We start from the raw sequence: 22,155 nt of genomic DNA on the forward strand, positions 1-22,155 counted from the left end.
GTGTGGGAATGGAGGCTCCTCCGGCGACTGGTGGAGTTGCCTGAGCGAGGTTAGGACAAGAGGTTGCAGGCCTCTCAGCCTGGAAAGAAGGAGCACCAGATGCTCGTGGTAAGTTATGCGCTTGGGATGGAGGGTTTCCTGATGAAGGAGGAGGATTCGCGGTGGTTTTTGTACGAGCCATCGCGAGAACTGCAAAGGAAAAAGAAAAAAGGATGAACAAAGGTTGTAGAGATCGACTCGATTGTGGACGAAGGATGGAAAACGAACGAATGGGAGTTCGTTGTGATGAAAGTAATGGAAGACGAAGCCCTAACTTACGAAAAGGAAGAAGAAGAGGAAACAACCCACAGCGTATGCACCAGGCAGATAATGGATGACGCGAATCGGTTAAAATGCAGCAAGTATCAACAGAAGAAGTAAAAGAGGTACCTTTCGATGATCAGATGAGCGTTGAAGGGAGTTGGAGATTGAAGGAGCTGAGAAGCGTTGTGGGTTTGCAGAGAAAACTCAGAGCGTTTTGAGAAGGCAGAGAGGTGATGAAACAGTAGAAATGAAAGGGTTTAAGGGTTTTTCAAACGTTTTTGGAAGCGCAAACGACAGCTAAAGATGACCGTTGATGAAGCCACGTGTCGAGCGATTGGAAAAAGGTGTTTGGTGGAGCGTCAGAAAAGCAGAGGGTACGAACGATTGGAATTTTGTGTCAGCGCCACGTAGATCGACAGTGACGTGACCTCTTAGTCTTTTCGCTAGACAAGTCTTCGCTTAAGACTGGGGGGCTTGTGTACCGCCCAGGTAGTCGGAAGTGATGACGTGGCAGCAAGCTATTATATAGGCGTGTTGAACGGGGCACCTGGCTGGCAGAAGGGAAGGAAGTCGGGGGGCTCGTGTAGTCGCCAGTCATTAAGTTGGCGTGCTCCGACCTCTAGCATACCTAAACCGGCGGTCACCAGGTTTGTGATGAAGTCGCCGGATGCGAACCCAGACGACCAAGTGATCAGAGATCGCCGAGAGGAGGACATCGTCGAAGGATCAGGAAAGCTTGTTCCAGGCTTTCGAAGCAGAGGATGAAGTTGTCAGATGGTCATTCCCTAGCTAGCCAGAGGTCGAGGTCGGGGAACAGCGTACCCGGGCATGAACGATGAAGCAAGTGAAGTAGATCATGATGGCGGCCGGCGAGACCACAGGGAAGGTGTGTATGATGACACCCGTACTCGCCACGCAGAAGAGGTCACTCTCCAAGGCAGTTATGCGCTGAGTCGCTTCCTGCATAAGTAACTTAGCCGAAAGCCTGAAGAGTAAAAGGTGACGCCCAAGTCAAGGATGCTCTAGATGGTGACACGTGTACAGCTGGATACGAGCCACGTGTCCAGATGTGTAACTGTCAGGAGAGAGAAAATGCACAAGTATATAAGGAATCCTAACGAAGTTCTGAGGTACGCGCGCTTTAGAATACTTCTTTTACGCTTGCGAGAACTTGAGTGCGCTGAGAGAGAATTTTGCACAGTTCCTGAAGTTCTTAGTTTTCTCTTAGTATTTTGGTGGTTCAGTCGCTGACTTGGGCGTCGGAGCGTGATCGGCCGCAGCGGCGCCGTTCTGTCTTTTGCAGGTTATTGAGGTGAATCAAGACGAAGGACGGAAGCTAACACTGCGCAAAGTCGATCCAGATTTGACGAGGCAAGGCTCTTGCATCCTGGTCAACAGGCAGGATCATTAGTAGTAGGCGTTTCACTGTACTTTAATCCTTAAAGTTCGTATATACTTTATATCATTGTAACCAAAAAGAAAAAGAGATGTTTATTATTAGTAGGTTACAACAGTGGTTTGGGTCCAATTTTCATTTGGATTTTGAAGGAAAATTCTTCTTGCACGCACATGATTTCCTCATTCACCTCAATAGGAGTGACAAAAACACTATTTTACGCTTAATTAAAAAAAAAATCATATTTAGCACCCCTTAATCTTTTTCCTTTCTTAGTTGCATCATCTCCATTAGTCACACTTCCTCTTCTCTTTTGTGGTTCGTTTTTATGTTGGAGACCATTGTCACACCTCTTTCTCTTCATATTCTCACAATCACACGCCTCTATAGAGTCGTATTTTGTATCCTCTTCTCTTGCTTTATTTATTTTTGGCGAGCACTCTTTGTGAGAAAAACTTGAAGAAGAAGAAGATGAACAATGAATACAAAAAAATAGAGTATCATAAAAAATGTATTTCACAGTTACAGAGAGACCTCCTACCACAACATATATAGAACATCTAACACTCTGTAAACTAGTGAGCATCTATCACTAGAATAGAGACCATATAATTCTAGACCACATACAGTATAATGTTAGAACATATTGGTCGTCTAACACTAGAACAGAAGGACCGTCTAACACTACAACATGATCTTCTAACGATAGAACAAAGAGATTGTCTAGTATTAAAAAACAAGGATAGTTTAATGCTAGAACTAGAAATGTCTAAGGCTAAAACACATATAGATCGTCTAACGCTAGAATACAAGGATCGTCTAACACTATAACATGGACCGTCTAATGCTAGAACATGGAGGTCGTCTAGCGTTAGCATGCATGGATCTTCTAATGCTAGAACTGGGATCGTTTCATGCTAGAACATACATCATGTAACACTCACCATGTCCTTTTCTACATCCATTGGGAAAGGTGAGCATGGGACGATTTAAATAATCCAATTTGAGTATCAATTTCGTGCTCACTCCTACTGTAAGCCTTTTTGTTTGGATTTGAGATTGAGAAGTAAGTGATAGACACTAGGATTTGGAATTCATGTCAATCGTGAATACAACTTTTCGCATTATGGAATACAAATTTTAGATTGTATTCTGCATTGCATAATCCTGAATACATATATTTTGGATTATGCAATTCAAAACACAAATTTGGTATTCTAGATTGTTCAATCTAGAATATAATATAAATTTTGTATTCTGAATTCTACAATCCAGAATAAATTTTGCATTTCAAATTGTACAATTCAAAATGAAAAAAATCACAAATATAAACTTTCAGATACTATAATCCGGAAGTCTCCAAATTTTACATCCAATATTTTAAAAAAGTCAATAGAATACAAAGTAATTTTGGTATTTTAAGAAGTGTTGGGGTGTAGGAAGAAAATATGGAGGTGTGGGAAGAAATTTCCATTTTGAAATGATGGTGGGCCTTCGTCAAATTATAGTTGTAGAATTTACAACTAAAAAGCCAATATGCTATGCATTTTGCCATTGGTGGTGACATGGTTTTTCTATCTTCAATTTTTTTAATAAAATGTTAAATGAAGAGGTGGCACTCAGTCACAAGACCTAAGAAAAACATAGTTGACATGAGATATTTTCCCAAAATCCCAAAGTTGCATGTCTAATAGGATGAGAGTAAAACTTATATGCCCCAAATCCAAAATCTCAAAATTTGTATTTCTTCTAACATATTTGTACCCTGTTCTCTCTCGTTCGCATCTTGTCTATTTTCAAGAAAATAAAAATTAGAGGCAAATCCAAACCGAAGTAGAAATAGCAAACCCTAATCAGAAAAAAGTGGGCAAACCCATATATTTAGAACAAAAAAAATAGCAGCAAAAGTACATAAGAAAGAGAGAGGTAGAGAAAAAAAAAACCCTAAGAGAGAGGAAAAACATAACTGCTTTAACGGCCACCTCTATCTCCATCGCATCACACCTAGTTGGCTATTCCTCCATCATTCCTATTCCCTTCCTACCTTCCCTATTTTCTGCTTCTTCCTTTGCCTCCATTTTCTCGGAAACCCAAAAGCAAAATAAAAAATAAGAAACCCAAACAAAACAGCAGGGAAGGGGAAAAGGAAAGGAAAAGAAAATAAAAAGAAAATCCTGGTTTAGCCAAAACCAAACCTCACCTCACACCATACGCAATCCTCAAAAAATCAATCAATTCATTCCTATTTCTTTACATTCCTCTTGCCTCACCCGTGAGTTGCTCTTTCCCCCAAACCACAAACCAACGGTGCTTGCAGTGTCATATATCCAATGTCACCACCTTAGAGATTATTCATTCATTAATTCATTGCGTGACAATTTGTTGAACTCTGGAAAAAATGCAACACAACATCTTCCAAACAATGCGTAGCTTGAAGATCATTGAAGGTTGCAAGGGAACTCAGGTGTATACTATCAACCCCTCCTCCGGCACCGGCACCGGCACCGGCACTGGCAGTGGAATTGGCGATAAGCTTCTCCAACAACTCCACGACCACATTAAGAGCCAAACCCTTATAAGGACCAAATCGAATCGGAACTTCCAACCTCCTAACGCCACCCCACCTTCCGAGGTTGTCTTCTGTGATGGGTCCCTCCTCCCCTATGCCCTCCCCATGACAGACCTTCTTGAACCCAAAGTCGAACCGTCCCTCGTGTCTCTTGACTTCGTTGAAACCCTCGCCAGTGCGTATCGTCGTGCTGAGGACCGGCCCCAGTTCGAGCGCACGGAGGTCTTCCTCGAGCAATGCACCATCTTTCGCGGGTTAGCAGACCCCAAGCTCTTCCGTCGCAGCCTTCGCTCAGCTCGACAACATGCTACTAACGTGCATGATAAGGTCGTGGTCGCCGCGTGGCTCCGCCACGAGCGCCGCGAGGACGAGCTCATCGGCTCCTCTTCCATGGACTGCAGCGGGAGGAACCTCGAATGTCCCCGCGCCACGTTGGAGCCAGGTTATGACCCAGAGTCGGTGTTTGATCGTTGCCTGTGCACGCATGCACGCGCAGGGGATCATGATAGTGACGATGCTCATAGTGAAATGACGATAGAGGTTGATGATGAGCCAAGTTCTACCTCGGAGGAAGAGGATGGTGACATGTCGTTTTTTGTTGGTGAAGATGAAATTAGGTGCAATAGGTTCAACATAGCTTCACTTTCAAGGCCCTTTAACACAATGTTGTATGGTGAATTCATAGAGTCAAAAAGGGAGAACATTAATTTTTCACAAAATTGTTTTTCTGTTGAGGCACTGACAGCTGCTAAGGAGTTTAGTAGAAGTAAGAGTTTGAGCCATTTGGAGCCTAAGGTGGTTTTGGAGTTGTTGTCTTTGGCGAATCGTTTTTGTTGTGAGGAGATGAAGAATGCTTGTGACGCACATTTGGCTTTGCTAGTTTGTGACATGGACGATGCCTTGTTGCTTATTGAATATGGTTTGGAGGAGACTGCATACCTTCTTGTGGCAGCTTGCTTGCAGGTGTATCTCCGAGAGCTCCCCGGTTCGATGCAGTGTTCGATTTTCGTGAAGATGTTTTGTAGTCCGGAGGGTAGGGATAGGCTAGCTATGGCGGGGCACGCGTCATTTGTGCTGTATTACTTTTTAAGTCAGATTTCGATGGAGGAAGAGATGAGATCTAACACCACAGTAATGTTATTGGAGAGGTTAGTGGAGTGCGCAAAAGATGGTTGGGAGAAGCAAGTTGCGTTTCACCAAATGGGTGCTGTTATGCTTGAGAGAAAAGAATACAAAGATGCACAACATTGGTTTGAGTCAGCAGTGGAGGCAGGGCATGTTTATTCAGTGGTGGGAGTAGCAAGGGCCAAATATAAGCGTGGTCACACCTATTCAGCATATAAGTTGATGAACTCACTTATTTCTGAACATAAACCAGTTGGGTGGATGTATCAAGAGAGGTCTTTGTATTGTATTGGGAAGGAGAAACAAATGGACTTGCTATCTGCAACTGAGTTAGATCCAACTCTTTCCTTTCCTTATAAATTTCGAGCTGTTTCTTACTTGGAAGAGAACAAAATTGGATCTGCCATTGCAGAAATCAATAAAATAATCGGTTTCAAGGTTTCTTCAGATTGCCTTGAACTCAGAGCTTGGTTCTTGATTGCCATGGAGGATTATGAAGGTGCCCTTAGAGATGTTCGGGCAATTTTGACGTTGGATCCAAATTATATGATGTTTTATGGGCATATGCATGGGGAGCAGTTGATAGAACTTCTCAGTCCTGTTGTTCAACAGTGGTGCCAAGCTGATTGTTGGATGCAGTTGTATGATCGGTGGTCCTCTGTTGATGATATTGGTTCATTGGCTGTTGTACACCAAATGTTAGCAAATGATCCTGGGAAAAGTCTTTTACGTTTTCGACAATCTCTCCTTTTGCTACGGTGAGTGAAATCCCTACATTAATTCAATTATATCTTATTCTTACACTACCAATTTCTGATATAAATTCTAGTTTTACTTCATATTTTTATATGTGCAAGAATTCTCTGTCAATGAGTTGTCATAAATGGCTTTTTCATTATCAGATAAATCCTGATTACTAAGATTAATTATAAAATAATTGATAATCACTTCTTTAATTATTTATTAGAACATCGTTTCCTAATTCTTATTATTTTTATATTATTATAAAAGAGTTATCAAATGAATTATATATAAAAAAAATTATCAAAACATTATTTTTCTGTCAGTGAAAAGAGTAATATTGAAATACATGATTAGAAATATTTCGTGCATTCTTTTCTTTTGCAACTGGCCATGTAATTTATTTACATGGATTTCATGTGTTGCTAAATAAATTAGTTTATAGTCACATTCTTTTGTCAAAAATTAGAGAAAATTGTCACATATTCCTGCCATCAAAGCAAACTATGACAAAATACTGGGATCGTAACATTTTACTATGTACTGATTAGGACCTTCTTTGAAGTAATTATTACAAAATATTCCAAAATCTGCCTATATTTTAAGTATAATTTCAAAAAGTGTTTAAAATTGATCGAGTGTGTTTTAGTACTAATTTTATCTTGTTTAGTTAAGCACTTATTTTGTAGTTTTACTATTTAGTAGTGTCATACATGATTTTTATGGACTTAAGATGGCTAATTTGTTTGAGTCCTGGTTCATTGTAATATTGTTGCAGATTGACTATTCTGGGTGTTGATGTTCCTTGATCTTGCAGGTTGAATTGTCCAAAGGCTGCCATGCGTAGTTTGCGGATGGCTAGAAATCATTCTAATTCTGACCATGAAAGACTTGTGTATGAAGGATGGATATTGTATGACACTGGTCATCGTGAAGAAGCACTAACAAAGGCTGAGGAATCTATTACAATTCAAAGATCATTTGAAGCTTACTTTCTCAAAGCTTATGCATTAGCTGACTCAAATCTTGATTCAGAGTCTTCTAAGTATGTGATCCATCTCTTAGAAGAAGCTCTTAGGTGCCCTTCAGATGGTCTTAGGAAAGGACAAGTGAGTGTCAAGCTTTGGATTAAACATGTTGTGTTTATATCACTGTTGAAGTAATAATGTATTTATAATTTCGTTCTTATAAATTTTGTAGGCACTAAATAATCTAGGGAGTGTCTATGTAGACTGTGATAAACTAGACCTTGCTGCTGACTGCTACATGAATGCACTCAACATCAAGCATACACGAGCACATCAAGGATTGGCACGTGTATATCATCTTAAAAATCATCGCAAAGCAGCATATGATGAGATGACAAAGCTAATAGAAAAGGCTCGTAGCAATGCATCAGCATATGAGAAACGTTCAGAATATTGTGATCGTGACATGGCAAAGAGTGATCTTAGTATGGCCTCACAATTGGATCCTCTCAGGACTTATCCTTACAGATATAGGGCAGCAGGTAAGTCTCATACAAGTGGTTCTATTACCCTTTGTTTTCCTCTTGATTTTTTATGATGGTAAAGAAGGGATATTGCAGCTCTGATTGTAATTTGCAAGCCATTTCTGCGGCATTTGTTACAACTATAATGTTTGTAATATTGTCCTAGATTTCAAAGGTCCAATCTTTGATGATGTGGACAGTAAATTTTTTCTACATTTAGTTTATATCAATGCAACTTCACAAATACATTTTAGATTTTTATAAAAATATAGTACTTGATCATTTTCCTTCATTTTACTATGTATCATATAACTGCATGAAAAATTAATGTTTTTCATCTTTTTGCATTCTTCATTTGTTTTTTCATATACACCAATTCCCATGTCCATGTTCTAAACCATATCATTTAAGTTTTCCTTCGAAATAAATGGTTCTTGTCTGAAATTTTGACATTAATGGTGTAGTTTCCGAAAAAATATCATACTGCCTCAGTGTTGCTGGAAATGACTTGTGGATCTTTCACACTTAATGCAGTATAAATAATGAACATCGTTGCTTTAAATGTTAAAATAAAATCCATGGTTGTCCATAGGTTTCCTATTCATAACATACCTATCAAATTATACATTATTGTAGGGTACATGTTTTTTTTTGGATTATTTTATCTTACCAAGAGTGATCAATAATGAAGTGAGATCTTTTGAGTTTGTGCTTAACCTTGTAGTTTTCTATCTTTTGTTCTGATTTGTGGTCTTTGTTCATGTTGAGATAGTATTGTTTGTTTTCAACGTCATGATAAAGCAATATGAGCACAATATACTCAAACCTTAGAAATATTAGTCCAATGTTATTGCATGCACGAAGCATGTCAACTTCTGACTCACTTTTGTCTACCAGTTTTGATGGATGATCACAAGGAATCTGAGGCAATAGCAGAGCTTTCAAGAGCCATTAATTTTAAGCCAGATCTACAACTATTACATCTTCGAGCAGCATTTTATGACTCAATGAGTGACTTCGTTTCTGCCGTTCAGGACTGTGAAGCAGGCCTCTGTCTTGATCCTAATCATAACGAAATTCTTGATCTTTGTAAGAAAGCACGAGAGCATCTTAGAGAACCAAAGTAGAAGAATAAGATGTTTTGAAACAAACATGCTTTCTAATGTTCCTTATAGGGACAAGCCTATTCTTGCCAGCCTATACCTTTTTTTTATGAAGGTCCAATATCATCATCATTCTCATTTATCTGTTACAATTTGTCTCCAAAAATGGCACGATCTATATCTTTCAGCTGACCTTCAAAAGAGTGAAACTACAGAAGGGAAAAAATTACAAAGGTCATTTGGATTATAAGCGAGAAGAGGAGGAGCAAGATAACTTGTATATATATGTGATGACTTATGATTTCTTCAGAGTATGGTCAAATAGTACATACAACTGTTGTTGCTATCCTCTAGTATGCTATACCAGAAAATAGGTGATGAGTTACTAGTTAGAGAAAACATGTACATGAAAACCAATTTGTTATGTAAGTCCAAGATTTAGATACTTACCATTACATTTTTGCCTATGCAATCCTCTGTTCATAATTGTGGTATAACATTTTCCACTTTTCTCTGTTGTATAAACACCATTTTCCCTAACGACCTTTTTAACGTGTATTCATGACGAGTTCTCTTTAGAAAAGACATCTATAACTAGTTATACAAGTTTTAACCATTAAATGTGTGTTTAGTTCATTTGTAGAGCATTTTCATCAATTTATTTTTCCAGATTTAAATACAAAGCAAAATCTGATACGAAAAACAATGTAGGTAGAAAGAAATTTGAGATCATATAAACAAGGTTATATTTCTAAATGCAATATATATGTGATGGAGACCAGATTTTTGGGATGACACAACTAAAACTATGGGTGGATTATAAATTTATGTAAAAAAGCTAAATTCTTATATCCAAATTGGTGTATGTGTCTGAAACCATGTTTATTATGTGTAAAAACTTAGACCAAACCTTTATACATAATGCAAAAAGAGGATCTTCCAAAAATTATCTGGTCTAAAACTTAAAAGGTATGAGCTGAGTAGAAAAGACAAGTAAAATTAAAATTAAGTTATAGGAGGTGTCTGGATCAAATGGTTTAGGAAATGTTATATGTATGATGTGTCTAACATCATTATTAGCGTAGTTTATACTGTTGTTTGTTTGTGCAAGAAATAATATTAATATCAAAAGTTCGTGGATGTTGAGGATATGAAAAGATATACTGTGGACCAAAATATGCCTTATGTCAAATTCATTAACCAATTTGGCAGTTAGGAAATGTTATATGTATGATGTGTCTAACATCATTATTAGCGTAGCTAGTTTATAGGAGGTGTCTGGATCAAATGGTTTAGGAAATGTTATATGTATGATGTGTCTAACATCATTATTAGCGTAGTTTATACTGAGGATATGAAAACATATACTGCTGGACCAAAATAAGCCTTATGTCAAATTCTGTACCGTCCCGTCCCCGGACGTCGACCAGAGTCAAAGTCAAAGTCAACGTCAGGGCCAAGGTCAACATATGGTGGGACCACACGAAGGGCCCAAAGAAGGAAGTCAACAGAGTGACTACATAAGGCGTCGCCAAGACAAGGCGTCACCAAGACAGTCATCAGCAGTGTTACTCCCCGATACCCATGGGTAGGAAAGACCATGGAGGGAGTGACACCACGGGAGGCTTCGGGCCCGCCTAGCTCAGAACAGTAATAAAGAGAAGAGAAAGGTGGCTTCAAGGCCATATTACTAGCGCCAGTAGGGAGTAGCCTGACTCGTGAAGTACCCAGGCCACCTCAGGGAGACCCTTGGGATAGATACGACTCAAAAGAAGGTCATGCCCAGGGGAAACCAGGTGCAGGGTGCGAGAGGAAGGTGGATACACTCCCAGGGCAAGTGACTAGAGGTTGGGTCGCATGAGTTGGCACCCAAAAGTCACCCCTTTGCGCCAGATGCACTTAAGGAATGAGGACTCACACGATGAAATATCCCTAAATTGGGTTACAGTGCTGTGAGGCCCTCCACGTAGAATAACGGTCAAGTCAGGAGGACACGTGGCGGGAAGAACAGAAACATCAATGCTTTCCGGATAGTTTGTCAGGTATGAGGTAATCAAGATTATGTAATTAAGTTTACGTTTCGAATGCTTTAAGGTACTTTAAATGCTTTAAGTGTTTTGAACGTCTTAAAGGCGCTGAACGTTTTTACACCTTAAATGCGCTTTAAGACGCTTTAAATGCTAGAGACGTTTAAAGGGAGCTTTAGACATTGGAATCGAGATCGGACCTTTGGCAAATTTTCCCCAGAACACACTCTAGTTGCTTGCTCGAGCCCTCAGGCTACGCACAAGGGACTAGAGAAGGATTGTTTGCCAGAACCAGAAATCAACACACAATATACAGTTCTTTACCACTTCCAGAGCGCCTTTCACGGTGCTCCGATACGAAGGTGCGGAGTTTTGGTGTTTCTTGTTAGCTGACTTGAGCGTCGGAGTGCAAACGGCCGCTAGGGCACCCATTTGTTAACTTCTTTGCAGGTGTTCACAGATTACCAGAAAAGGGTGTCACTAGCAGACGGGCAAGGTTGCACAGAAAGACGTACCCAGGTCAACCGGCAGGAACAAATTCATTAACCAATTTGGCAGTTATATAAAATGCAACACTACTACTTTTTTGCTCTTTATAAGTGTTGACTAGAATACACTTTCAAAGTGTGATATCCGGAAAGAAAAATCTGGTTTCACAATGACAAGACTAAGTCAAAAGAAGAGATAGAAACTGGACTCATAAAATGCATTTTAGGGATACAAGCACAAATTTGTACAGATGTATGAGATGGGGATCAAGATCACTAGCAGAATCTTCTTGTTTACATACCTTATGGAGGTTTTTTTTTTTTAAGACAATAGACTTTTTTTCTTGACCAATTTTACACACTAGTTGTTGTAATATGCAAGATTTTTTTTTTGGATAAGACATACTACTAAATACAAATGTGTAAGGATTACGTGTATAACAGGAAAATATCAACACAAGAAAATCATTAAATAGAAACTAATTTTAGAGACAAAAAATAATTAGTTACTATATTTGATCCTGCCTGTTGACCAAAGCGCTGGAGCTTTGCCTCGTCAAACTTGGATCGACGTATGCGCCGCGTCTACCTCCGTCCTCCGCCGCGATCCACCTCAAGAACCTGCAAAAGACGAAACGGCGCCGCTGCGGCCAATCGCACTCCAACGCCCAAGTCAGTGACTGAACCACCAATTACTTCAAGAGTAAGACTCAAGAACTCTAAGGAACCGTGACCAGTTTTCTCTCAGTGTACTCAAGACTCGCAAGCGTAAAGAATAATCTGAACGTGCGTACCTCAGAAGTTCGTTGAGAAACTCTTATATACCTGGACACTTTCTCTCTCCTGGCAGTTACACACCTGGACACGTGGATTGCATCCAGCTGTACACGTGCCTTCATCTGGAGCATCCTTGACTTGGGCGCTACTTCTGACTCTCCTTTGGCTAAGTTACTTATGCATGATACTACTCAGTGCATAGTTGTCTTGGAGCGCGATCTCTACTGGATTGGCGAGTTAGGGTGCCTTCGTACACACCTTCCCTGTGGTCTCGCCGGCCGCCTTCATAATCTGCACCACCTGTTCCACCGTTTATGCCCGAGTGAGCTGTCCCCCGACCTCATCCTCTGGCCAGCTGGGAAGCATCCATCTGCCTTCATCTTCGGCGATGTCCTTGCTTTGGCGATCTCTAATCACTTGGTCGCCTGGATTCACATCTGGCGACCTCATCTTCAACTTGGTGACCGTCGGTATTGGTATGATGGAGATTGGAGCACGCCAACTTAATAACTGGCGAGTACGCGAACCCCCCGACCTTCTTCCCTTCTGCCAACCAGGTGTACCATCCAACACGCCTATATCACAGCTCGACGCCACGTCATTAATCTTGACTACCAGGGCGGTACACAAGCCCCCCAGTCTTAAGCGAAGACTTGTCCAGCGAAAAGACTAAAGGAGTCACTTCAATACCGATCTACGTGGCGCTGGCGCGGAATTCCAAACGGTTGTACTTTCTGCTTTCCTGACGCTCCACCAACCACTCTTCCAATCGCTCGACACGTGGCTTCATCAACGGTTGCCTTCAGTTGTCGTTTGCGCTTCCAAAACCCATTCGAAAAACCCTTAAACCCATTTCGCTTCTACTGTTCCATCACTTCTTCTTTTCTTCAAACGCTTCAAGTTTCTTCTGCAAAAGCTCACGACGCTCTTCGACCTCCTGAATCCTCAACTTCCTTCATCGCTCCTCCGATCATAAAAGGGTACTCCCTTTACTTCTTCTGCTGACTTTTCCTGCATTTTAACCGATTCGCGTCATCCATTAACTGTCTGGTGCATACGCTGTGGGCTGTTTCTTCGATTTCTCCTTTCTCGTAACTTAGGGCTTCGTCTTCGTTACAACGAACCTTCGTTCGTTCGTTTTTCACCCTTCTTTCACGATCGAGTCAGCCTCTGCGAACCCTGATCACCTTTTCTTTTCTTCTTCCTTTGCAGCTTCCGCGATGGCTAGCTCAAAGATCACCCCAAATCCTCCTCCCTCGTCACGAAACCCTTCATCTCAAGCTCACAACCCACCGCGAGCACTTGGTGCTTCTTCTTCCCAGGCTGAGAGGCCTGCAACCTCCCGCCCTACCCTGGCTCAGGCTACTCCACCTGTCGACGGAGGAGCCTCCGTTCCTTCCCCAGACTTCAAAAAATTATACCCATGGGCCACCCCGACCTTGTTGAAGGAAATCTCCTCAGTAAACTCTGCTGGGGCAGTTCTTCGATTGAAGAAAGGGGACGAGCCTCAACTGTCGTTCCACAAGGAGCATGACGACAAGATGATGGTGCTACCTTGCCCCCCCGACATGCCAGTGTGCGCCGACGACAAAGGGAACAACGGCGGGTTGTTCTGCTTCGTATACACCACCCTGTTCAAGAAGGTGAAGCTTAGGTTTCCCTTCACTCGTTTTGAAAGGGAGCTACTTACCGAGCTCGACATCGCCGCCGCCCAGCTCCATCCCAACAGCTGGGCGTTCGTGCGGGCGTTCCAGATCATGTGCGCACATTTGGGGTTGCCTGCGTCAGTGGACGTCTTTCTTTTCCCTTTGAAGATAAACACCCAGGAGATCGCCTGTGGGTGAGTCTAAACGGGATTGTTGGGAGGTCGATCTTCTCCATATTCCAGCAATCCAACAAGGATTGGAAGGGCAAGTTCGTCCAGGTGCGCCCAAATGACAAGGACGCCTCACTGCTCGACGGTTTCCCCTTGTATTGGGTAAACAAGGGGAATAAAGAATCCAAGGGGAGCTTCAGGAGGCCAAGGAGCCCCGACAACATGGGAGCCTTGGACAAAGATTTGTGCCTCTTCTGGAAGAGCGTGGCAGATCTCAACATCACCTTCCTTACCACTGCGCTCATCTCCTTCGAATTCTTCGAAGATCAACTCGAGGCTCGCATAGGTTAGTGCTTCAACGTTTACGTCTTTGCCTTGCCATTCCTCTGTTAACTGTTGCTGGGCGTCTTGTGTGTTGTACACAAGACTTTGGTTTTATTTTCTGCACCCCTTATCTGCTTTTCTTGCATACTGACTTAAGCGTTTTTTTCTCTCTCTCTGAACTGACCCATGTTTCTTTGCATCATGCAGACCTCATGTTGGGCAAGGGAAAGCTGGCTGAGTTGAGGGCACTCGCCCGAGCCCATGGGTTGGCGTCGGGTTCCCAAACCGTGCCAAACTCCGTGGTGGAGATCGCCGCCGCCCAGGGGAGATCGCCCCCTAAAGGCCCAGCACCTTCGGCTGCCCAGCCCGCCCAACAGCAGCGCAAAAAGCTTATCCTCAGGAAACCAAAGAGGAAAGCCCCTCAAGTAGTCCATGAAGAAGAAGAAGAAGAAGACGATGAGGCGACTGAAGATGGCCTCATCACCAAGAGGAAGAGGGTGGCGCCTTCTTCACCACCTGCTCCACCTCCTCCTCCAACATCAACACCACCTTCCACACCCGCTCCGCCTCCAACACCGCTTCCTCCACCAGCTCCCACCTCGCCAGTCCAAGCGGTTCCTCTGGCGTCTGCACTTCCTGTGGTTGAGGCCGCCGAGCCCAACTTCATGGAGAACCCCCCGAGCGCCTCCACGCCCTATGTATCAGCTGGAGGGGGTCCTCCTTCAAACGCCTCAACCGCAAATGCTGCACTAGTCGGGGATGATGGTGCTCACAATTCACCTATCATCATCACTGAATCCCCGACGTCGCCACCACGCCAAGAAGCGCTCATTCCACAACCAACTCAAGAAGGTGGCGGCGAGAACCAACAACAAGCCCCCCCGGTGCCTCCACAAGCAAACCTCTCTCTTGAGGTCAAGAGGGTGTGGGAGCCCTTCTCAGCAAAACTGAAGATGATGGCGGAGGATTTCCCCTCCATCATATCCAAAGCTGTGGAGAGTTCCACCAAGAAGCTCCAAGATGACATCTTCACACTCCGAGCTGAGAACCGCTCCATAAGGATCGAGGCGTAGAGGTTATCCTGCAACCTAACACTCGCCGAGATTGATCACTCGAGAGTGGAAGATGCCATGAGCACTGAGCTCCGGGTGGCACGCAAGGAGGCCACCGATCTACGTCATAAGGTGCAGCTCTTGGCTCAAGAGAAGATTGAGCTGGAGAGCAAGCTGGTACCCTATCGCATCAAAGTGGCTGACCTGGAGGCGTTGATCAAAGCAGATGCCGCCAGGGTAAAAAACCTCGAGAAAAGGTCAGCCGATCGGGAGGTCTTCTTGGGGAAGGTGGAAAAGGAGAGAGACGACACCATGGCCAAGCTCGCCGAAGCCAACGAAGAAAACGGGAAGATCGCCGCAGAGCTGGCCCAGGTGCAGGCGGAATCCAAGAAGGTTACTGAAGACCTTCTTCAAGCTCGGGAAGCAGTTGAAGAACTCAAGAAGCAAGCTGAAGAGCTAAAGCAGCAGAACGAGGGGCTCAAGAAACAGATAGAAGAACTTAGGCTGAGCTCCGCCCAGATTCTCGCTGCTGGATTCGACGCCGCCTTGGAGCAGTTCGCCTGCCTGTACCCTGACTTGGATCTCTCCATGGTGTCTCTCAACAACGAAGTGGTGGACGGGAAGGTTGTTCCTTCTGAAGACTAGATGGCTTCCCTCCACCCATTATTCCTTTGTCTCTCTCTTATACTTGTAATAAACTCTCTCTTTATTTGTACATGTGTCTTGAACTGATTATACCTTATGATAAAGTCTTTGTACTTCTTCTTATAACTTCTCTGTCTGCTTTATCTCTTCTTGTATAATTCACTTCAACGAACTTAACTTAGTAACTTCGTAAGCGCAATTATATACTACCCGCTACGAACCATCAGCTTTCGAACAATAACACTCTAACAACTTGTAACTTCAAGGTAATGAACCTTAGCGTAAAATCGCTCTTCAAATAACGAACTTCAACTCAACTAATGGCTTAAGACTCCGCTCATCTGATCTGCCTTATCAAAACGGGTCTTGACTTTCTCGCTATTGCTTGAATTTCTCCTGGTCGCCAAGGACTCTTGGCGATATCAGCTTCCTCCTGCCTTCACAACTTCGCCATTGTTCCTTTATCTGTGGGTAGAGGTGCCTTTCGGATCCTTCTCTACCTTCTCTGAGCTTCAGAACAAAAGACCGGGTGGCTAGGCGTTCTCTTCGATCCTGCCTTAGCCACCCAACAAACTTCTTCCACCCTTTACACCATACCTGAACTCGTTCGAGACGAGAAGGATTTTATCTTGCCCGAACTCGCTCATCGACGAGAAGGTCTTTAACTCGCCTGAACTCGCTCATCGGCGAGAAGGTCTTTAACTCGCCTGAACTCGCTCATCGGCGAGAAGGTCTTTAACTCGCCTGAACTCGCTCATTGGCGAGAAGGTCTTTAACTCGTGCCTCTACATTGCCCCAGGGGTTACATCTTCTCTCCCCCAGAAACACTGAGGACTTTTTGCTGGTGCCTCTACATTCCCCCAGAGGCTACATCTTCTCTCCTCTGGAAACACTGAGGACTTTTTACTGGTGCCTCTACATTGCCCCAGGGGCTACATCTTCTCTCCCCCAGAAACACTGAGGACTTTTCATTCTAACTCGCCTGCACTCGCTCGACGACGAGGAGGTCTTCATCTCGCCTCAGGACGCGCGAGGGCGTTGAGGTCTTTTAACTGGTGCCTCCGATCGCCGAAAGACGATGAGGACTTTAACTTTAACTGATGCCGCCAATCGCCGAAAGACGATGGGGACTTAGAAACTTTTTAGGAAGCATGCAATATATCTTTAACTTGCCTTAAATCACATATAAGTGACAAGGTCTTTCTTCAAAACTTTCGGAAAACAACAAGCATGCAATCTAAAACAACTTTAAGCTTCGAAAACTCTTCTTTATTGGGTGGCCTCATTAAAAACCCTCCTTAGGGAAAAAAGAGTGCCCCCTTCAAACTATTTTAACAGAAACATTGTAAAGCTCTTCGTGTTTGTTTTACTTACAAAGTTCTTAACTGTAATATAACTTGAGGTGCGTGGCGTTCCAAGTGCGAGGAATCGCCCCTCCTTCCAAAGTCTCTAAGCGGTAGGCGCCGTTCCCGAGCGCTCCGGTTATTCTGAACGGCCCCGTCCACTTAGGCGACAGCTTGTTCTCCATCTCGTATTGGTGAGCCTTCCTCATCACCAGGTCACCTTCTCTGAACTGCCTTGGCATCACCTTCGAGTTATACCTTCGTTCAATCCTCCTTTTCACCGCCTCAGCTTTTAATCTTGCCTCTTCCCTGACCTCATCCAGTAAGTCCAGGTTCAACCTTCTTTCCTCATTCGAGTCTTCCTCCACGAAGTTCTGGAATCTCGGCGAGCTCTCCTGGATCTCTACTGGAATCATTGCGTCGCACCCATAGACCAGGCTGAACGGGGTCTCATGGGTTCCTGACTGCTTGGTGGTGTGGTACGCCCAGACTATACGGGGTACCTCCTCAGCCCAACTTCCCTTGGCTTTCTCTAGCCTTCTCTTCAACCCTCTCAGCAACACCCGATTGGCTGACTCTACTTGGCCATTCGTCTGAGGGTGCTCGACGGATGCAAATACTTGTTGAATTCCCACCCCTTCGCACAGCTTCTTCAACAGGTGACTTGCAAACTGAGTCCCATTATCCGACACCAGGCGCTTGGGCACACCAAACCGGCACACAATGTTCTTCCACACGAAACCCTCGATCTTGTGTGCGGTGATCTGGGCCACCGGTTCTGCTTCAATCCACTTGGTGAAATATTCGATCGCCACCACCAAGTACTTCATCTGCCTGATCGCCAGCGGGAATGGCCCCAGGATGTCAATTCCCCATGTGTGAAACGGCCAAGGGCTGTAAATCGACTTCAACTCTTCAGGAGGCGCCTTGTGCCAATCGGCGTGCTGCTGGCATTGCTTGCAGCACTTCGCATACTTCTTACAGTCTTGGTGCAGGGTACGAGAGGAAGGCAGATACGCTCTCAGAGTAAGTGACTAGATGATTGGGGGCATGAGTTGGCACCCAAAAAGTCACCCCTAGCGCAGTAGCACTCCCAGCAGGAGGACTCACACGTAGAAACGTCCCCAGGTGGGCAGAAGCGCCCCCAGATGGGGTCACGGCGTCGTGAGGCCCTCCACGTGTACAACAGCCATGTCAGAATGGAAACACCCCTTGGTCAGGTGCCAGGTAATTAAAGTCATTCAATACAGTTTCCGTTTCGAGCGTTCAGGTACTATGATGGCTCCCAAGCGTTTCAACGTCTTAAAGGCGCTACGTTTTCTAATTAAACGCTTTAATGAGTGCGTTACGTTTGTGATTAAAAGCGCTTTAAGGCGCTTTAAATGCTTGGGAGGTTTAAATAGCGCGGGGAATGTTGGAGACGGGGTTGGAACTTTTGGCAAATTTACGAGAACTCTCTGATTGCTTGCTCGTGCTTCAAGGTTACGTACAAGTGACTGGGGAATATTTTTGCCTGAAGGAGACAATACACAGTTATTTTTTACCACCTTCAGAGTGCCATACGCGCTGCTCAGAGACGTAGGTGAACAGTTTTGGTGTTTCTTGCTGGCTGACTTGAGCGTCGGAGTGCAAACGGCCGCTAGGGCGCCTCTTTGTCCTCTTTTTTGCAGGAATCCACAAATAACCAGTGGGAAGGAGTCCCTAGCTGACGGTTGAGGTCGTGCACGAAGACGTCCCGGTCAACCGGACGGAACATTTGGCGCCCACCGTGGGACCGATATAAAACATCAGTCCCATCACAAGTTCGAGAAAATCTACGAAGTCGCAGTAACGTTGGAGGAGGTTGGAGTGACAATGGCCCCCACCAGACGAAGCACAGCACGCGCAGCCCCAGCAGAACTATCCATGCAACAGGTCCTGGAGATAATGAGGGGGCTGCAGCAGGACATGGCGGATTCGAAAATGGAACAAGAACGCATGCAGGCAGACCTTGACGCCTCGCATGAGCGGAACGAAGAGCTCCACCGTGTGAATGAGGAGTTGCGCCAGGGCCTGAGAAATGATCGGAGGCGGCCTGGACATGAGGAGATGGAGAACCATTCCCCACCAAGGGAGTTTTCCATTCCTTTCTCGCAGGAGATCCTAGACGCAGCGATCCCGAACACGTTCACGGGACCCAAGGTGATCTTCACCGGGATGGAGGACCCAGAGACGCACCTTGCTGCATTCCACACACAGATGGTCCTGATAGGCGGTTCTGACGCTGCCAAGTGCAAGCTCTTCATGAACACCCTGACCGGGATGGCTATGGACTGGTTCATTAGCCTCCCAGAGGGTCATATCACATCTTTCCGCCAATTGTCGCGATTGTTCAGGGAACAATACTTAGCAAACAAGGCCCCGCCGCCAGTCTCTTACGATCTGTTCGATGTGAAGCAGTATCAAGGGGAGACCTTGAAGGAGTATATCAATCGCTTCGGGGCCCAGGTCGTGAAGGTTGGTACGACAGAGGAGCCTATGATCGTGTACTCGTTTGTGAAAGGCGTATGCCCCGGTCCTTTTGGAGAATCCATCATCCGCAACCGCCCTAGGACTTTCGCTGAACTCCGGCGTAGGGCGGTAGAACATATTGCTTCGGAAGGAGAGGTGTGTGTGAAGCGCACCAGCGTCGTGCCCTCACGCCCGAGGGGATCGACACGAGCTCAACCCGTCAGGGTCAATGAGACCACGACGGGAAGAAAGAAGCCAGAGGCGAGACGCCCCTACGAGGCCAGAAAGCCCAGCCCAGGGGTCCGGCAGGAGGCGATCGCCCGGCCAGAGAAAGAGCGAGACCGGCGAGGTACAACTTCTTGGTTGAGTTGAAAGATTTGATCGCCGTGCCTAACATAGCTGAGAGGCTGAGGCGACCGGCGAAGACCGACAAGGTGTTGGGGCCTCGTAAAGACTCTTGGTGTGAATTCCACGAGGCTTTCGGGCACCACATTAACAACTGCCTGTCGTTGGGCTACCAGCTGGATGAGCTGGTGAGAACCGGATTCTTGAAGGACTATGTCGCGGAGCCCGCCACGACCGCCACCTTGCCGCCGCCAGTAGAAGAACTAGCACACGAGATGCCTGTGCTTGGCGAGGTCCACACTATTGCTGGAGGTTTCTCCAGCGGAGGGCCCACCGCCTCCCAGCGGAAGAAATACGCGAGGGGGGTAAATTCAGTCGAAGAGAGGCTCTCGGGGGAGCCATGGGAGTCGGATATTGTGTTCACAAGAAGAGACCTCCGAGATGTGGTACCCCACGACAACGACCCCGTTGTCATCTCAGTCGTCACAGTCGGAAGGAAGGTCCACAGAGTGCTTGTTGACCAAGGAAGTTCGGCAGACGTCATGTTTCTGTCGACCTTTAATAAGTTACGGTTATCCCCCGATCTGTTGAGTCCCTATACTGGGTGCTTGTATGGGTTCGGGGATAATCGGGTGGAAGTCCGGGGGTACCTGGAGTTGAGGACTACGTTCACAGACAGAGAGGCCTCCCGTACCGAGAGCATCCGGTACCTTGTCGTGAACGCCAACTCTGCCTACAATAGTTTGCTGGGCAGACCGGCATTAAACCGTCTGAACGCGGTGTCCTCCACCCGTCACATGAAGATGAAGCTGCCGGACCTCAGTGGCCAGATGATAGTCATCAAGTCAGACTAGGAAGAGGCAAGGAAATGCTATGAGAACAGCCTGAAAACGAAGAGAGGCGTGTTCATGGTGTATGAACGTCCGCCCAGCGCGGACACGGCGATGGTTGAGGCAGCGCCCGCGGAGTCGATGCCTGACGAGGCCCTACCAGCGGAGGCGACGCCCGAAGCTGACGCACCAATGGAGGAAAGCCCTCAGGGCGCGGCGCCCGTAGAAGGGGCGGCGCCCGTCGAGGATGATAGCAGGGAGCAGCCAACGGCTAACGCCGTAGAAAGGGAGATTGGCGGCAAGGCTTTCAAGTTAGGAAGTTCGCTGAGCCCAGAAGAACAGGAAGGGGTGGCAGAAGTGATTTCACGCCACCTGGATGCCTTTGCATGGTCCGCCTCGGATATGCCAGGCATTGATCCTGATTTCCTATGTCACCACCTCAGCATGGACGCCACGGTCCGTCCCGTGCGTCAGAGAAGGAGAAAGTTCAATGGGGAACGACAGCAGGTGGTGAAAGACGAAACGCAAAAGCTGTTGAGTGCTGGCCACATCAGGGAGATTCAATACCCTGAGTGGCTCGCCAATGTCGTCTTGGTGAAAAAGGAGAACGGAAAGTGGAGGATGTGCGTTGACTTCACGGACCTGAACAAGGCATGCCCAAAGGACTCGTATCCGCTGCCCAGCATTGACGCCTTGGTAGACAGTGCATCCGGCAGCAAGGTGCTGAGTTTCCTGGACGCCTTTTCAGGGTACAACCAAATCAAGATGCACCCAAGAGACGAGAGCAAGACTGCATTCATGACTGAGACCTGCAGTTACTGCTATAAGGTGATGCCTTTTGGGCTGAAAAATGCGGGCGCCACGTACCAAAGGTTAATGGACAAGGTCCTGGCGCCAATGCTCGGGAGAAATGTGTACGCCTATGTGGACGACATGGTGGTGGCGTCGCAGAATAGGGCGCAGCACATGGCGGACCTGGAGGAGTTGTTCGTCACAATATCCAAGTACCGCCTCAAGTTAAACCCTGAGAAGTGTGTTTTCGAGGTCGAGGCCGGTAAGTTCTTGGGTTTTATGCTCACAGAGAGGGGGATAGAGGCGAACCCCGACAAATTCGCGGCGATTATCGCCATGCGGAGCCCGACGTCGGTAAAGGAGGTGCAACAGCTGACAGGGCGGATGGCGACGCTCTCGAGGTTTGTTTCCGCCGGGGGAGAGAAGGGGCACCCATATTTCCAGTGCCTCAAGAGAAATAGTCGCTTTGCATGGACTGATGAATGCGAAGCGGCTTT

The 22,155-nt window shown here is 45.5% G+C and overlaps 1 protein-coding gene across 1 annotated transcript; it reads left to right on the forward strand.

Annotated features, from left to right (window-relative positions):
- The first annotated feature begins 3,640 nt into the window (after positions 1-3,640).
- Positions 3,641-9,344, forward strand: LOC137819660 (ethylene-overproduction protein 1-like). The gene is made up of 4 exons (XM_068623562.1): positions 3,641-6,151; positions 6,952-7,243; positions 7,335-7,644; positions 8,524-9,344. Exons 1-4 carry the CDS (start codon positions 4,098-4,100, stop codon positions 8,751-8,753), a joined length of 2,886 nt encoding a protein of 961 aa, XP_068479663.1. The 5' UTR covers positions 3,641-4,097; the 3' UTR covers positions 8,754-9,344.
- The last annotated feature ends 12,811 nt before the right edge of the window (positions 9,345-22,155 follow it).

This window comes from Phaseolus vulgaris, chromosome 10, assembly GCF_000499845.2.
Source record: "Phaseolus vulgaris cultivar G19833 chromosome 10, P. vulgaris v2.0, whole genome shotgun sequence".
Lineage (NCBI taxonomy): Eukaryota > Viridiplantae > Streptophyta > Magnoliopsida > Fabales > Fabaceae > Phaseolus > Phaseolus vulgaris.

Coding starts and splice junctions, on each gene's coding strand:
- LOC137819660 (XM_068623562.1), top strand. CDS start 4,098: ATGCAACACAACATCTTCCAAACAATGCGTAGCTTGAAGATCATTGAA. Junction 7,244..7,334: donor ATGGTCTTAGGAAAGGACAA/GTGAGTGTCAAG, acceptor TAAATTTTGTAG/GCACTAAATAATCTAGGGAG. Junction 7,645..8,523: donor TTACAGATATAGGGCAGCAG/GTAAGTCTCATA, acceptor TTTGTCTACCAG/TTTTGATGGATGATCACAAG.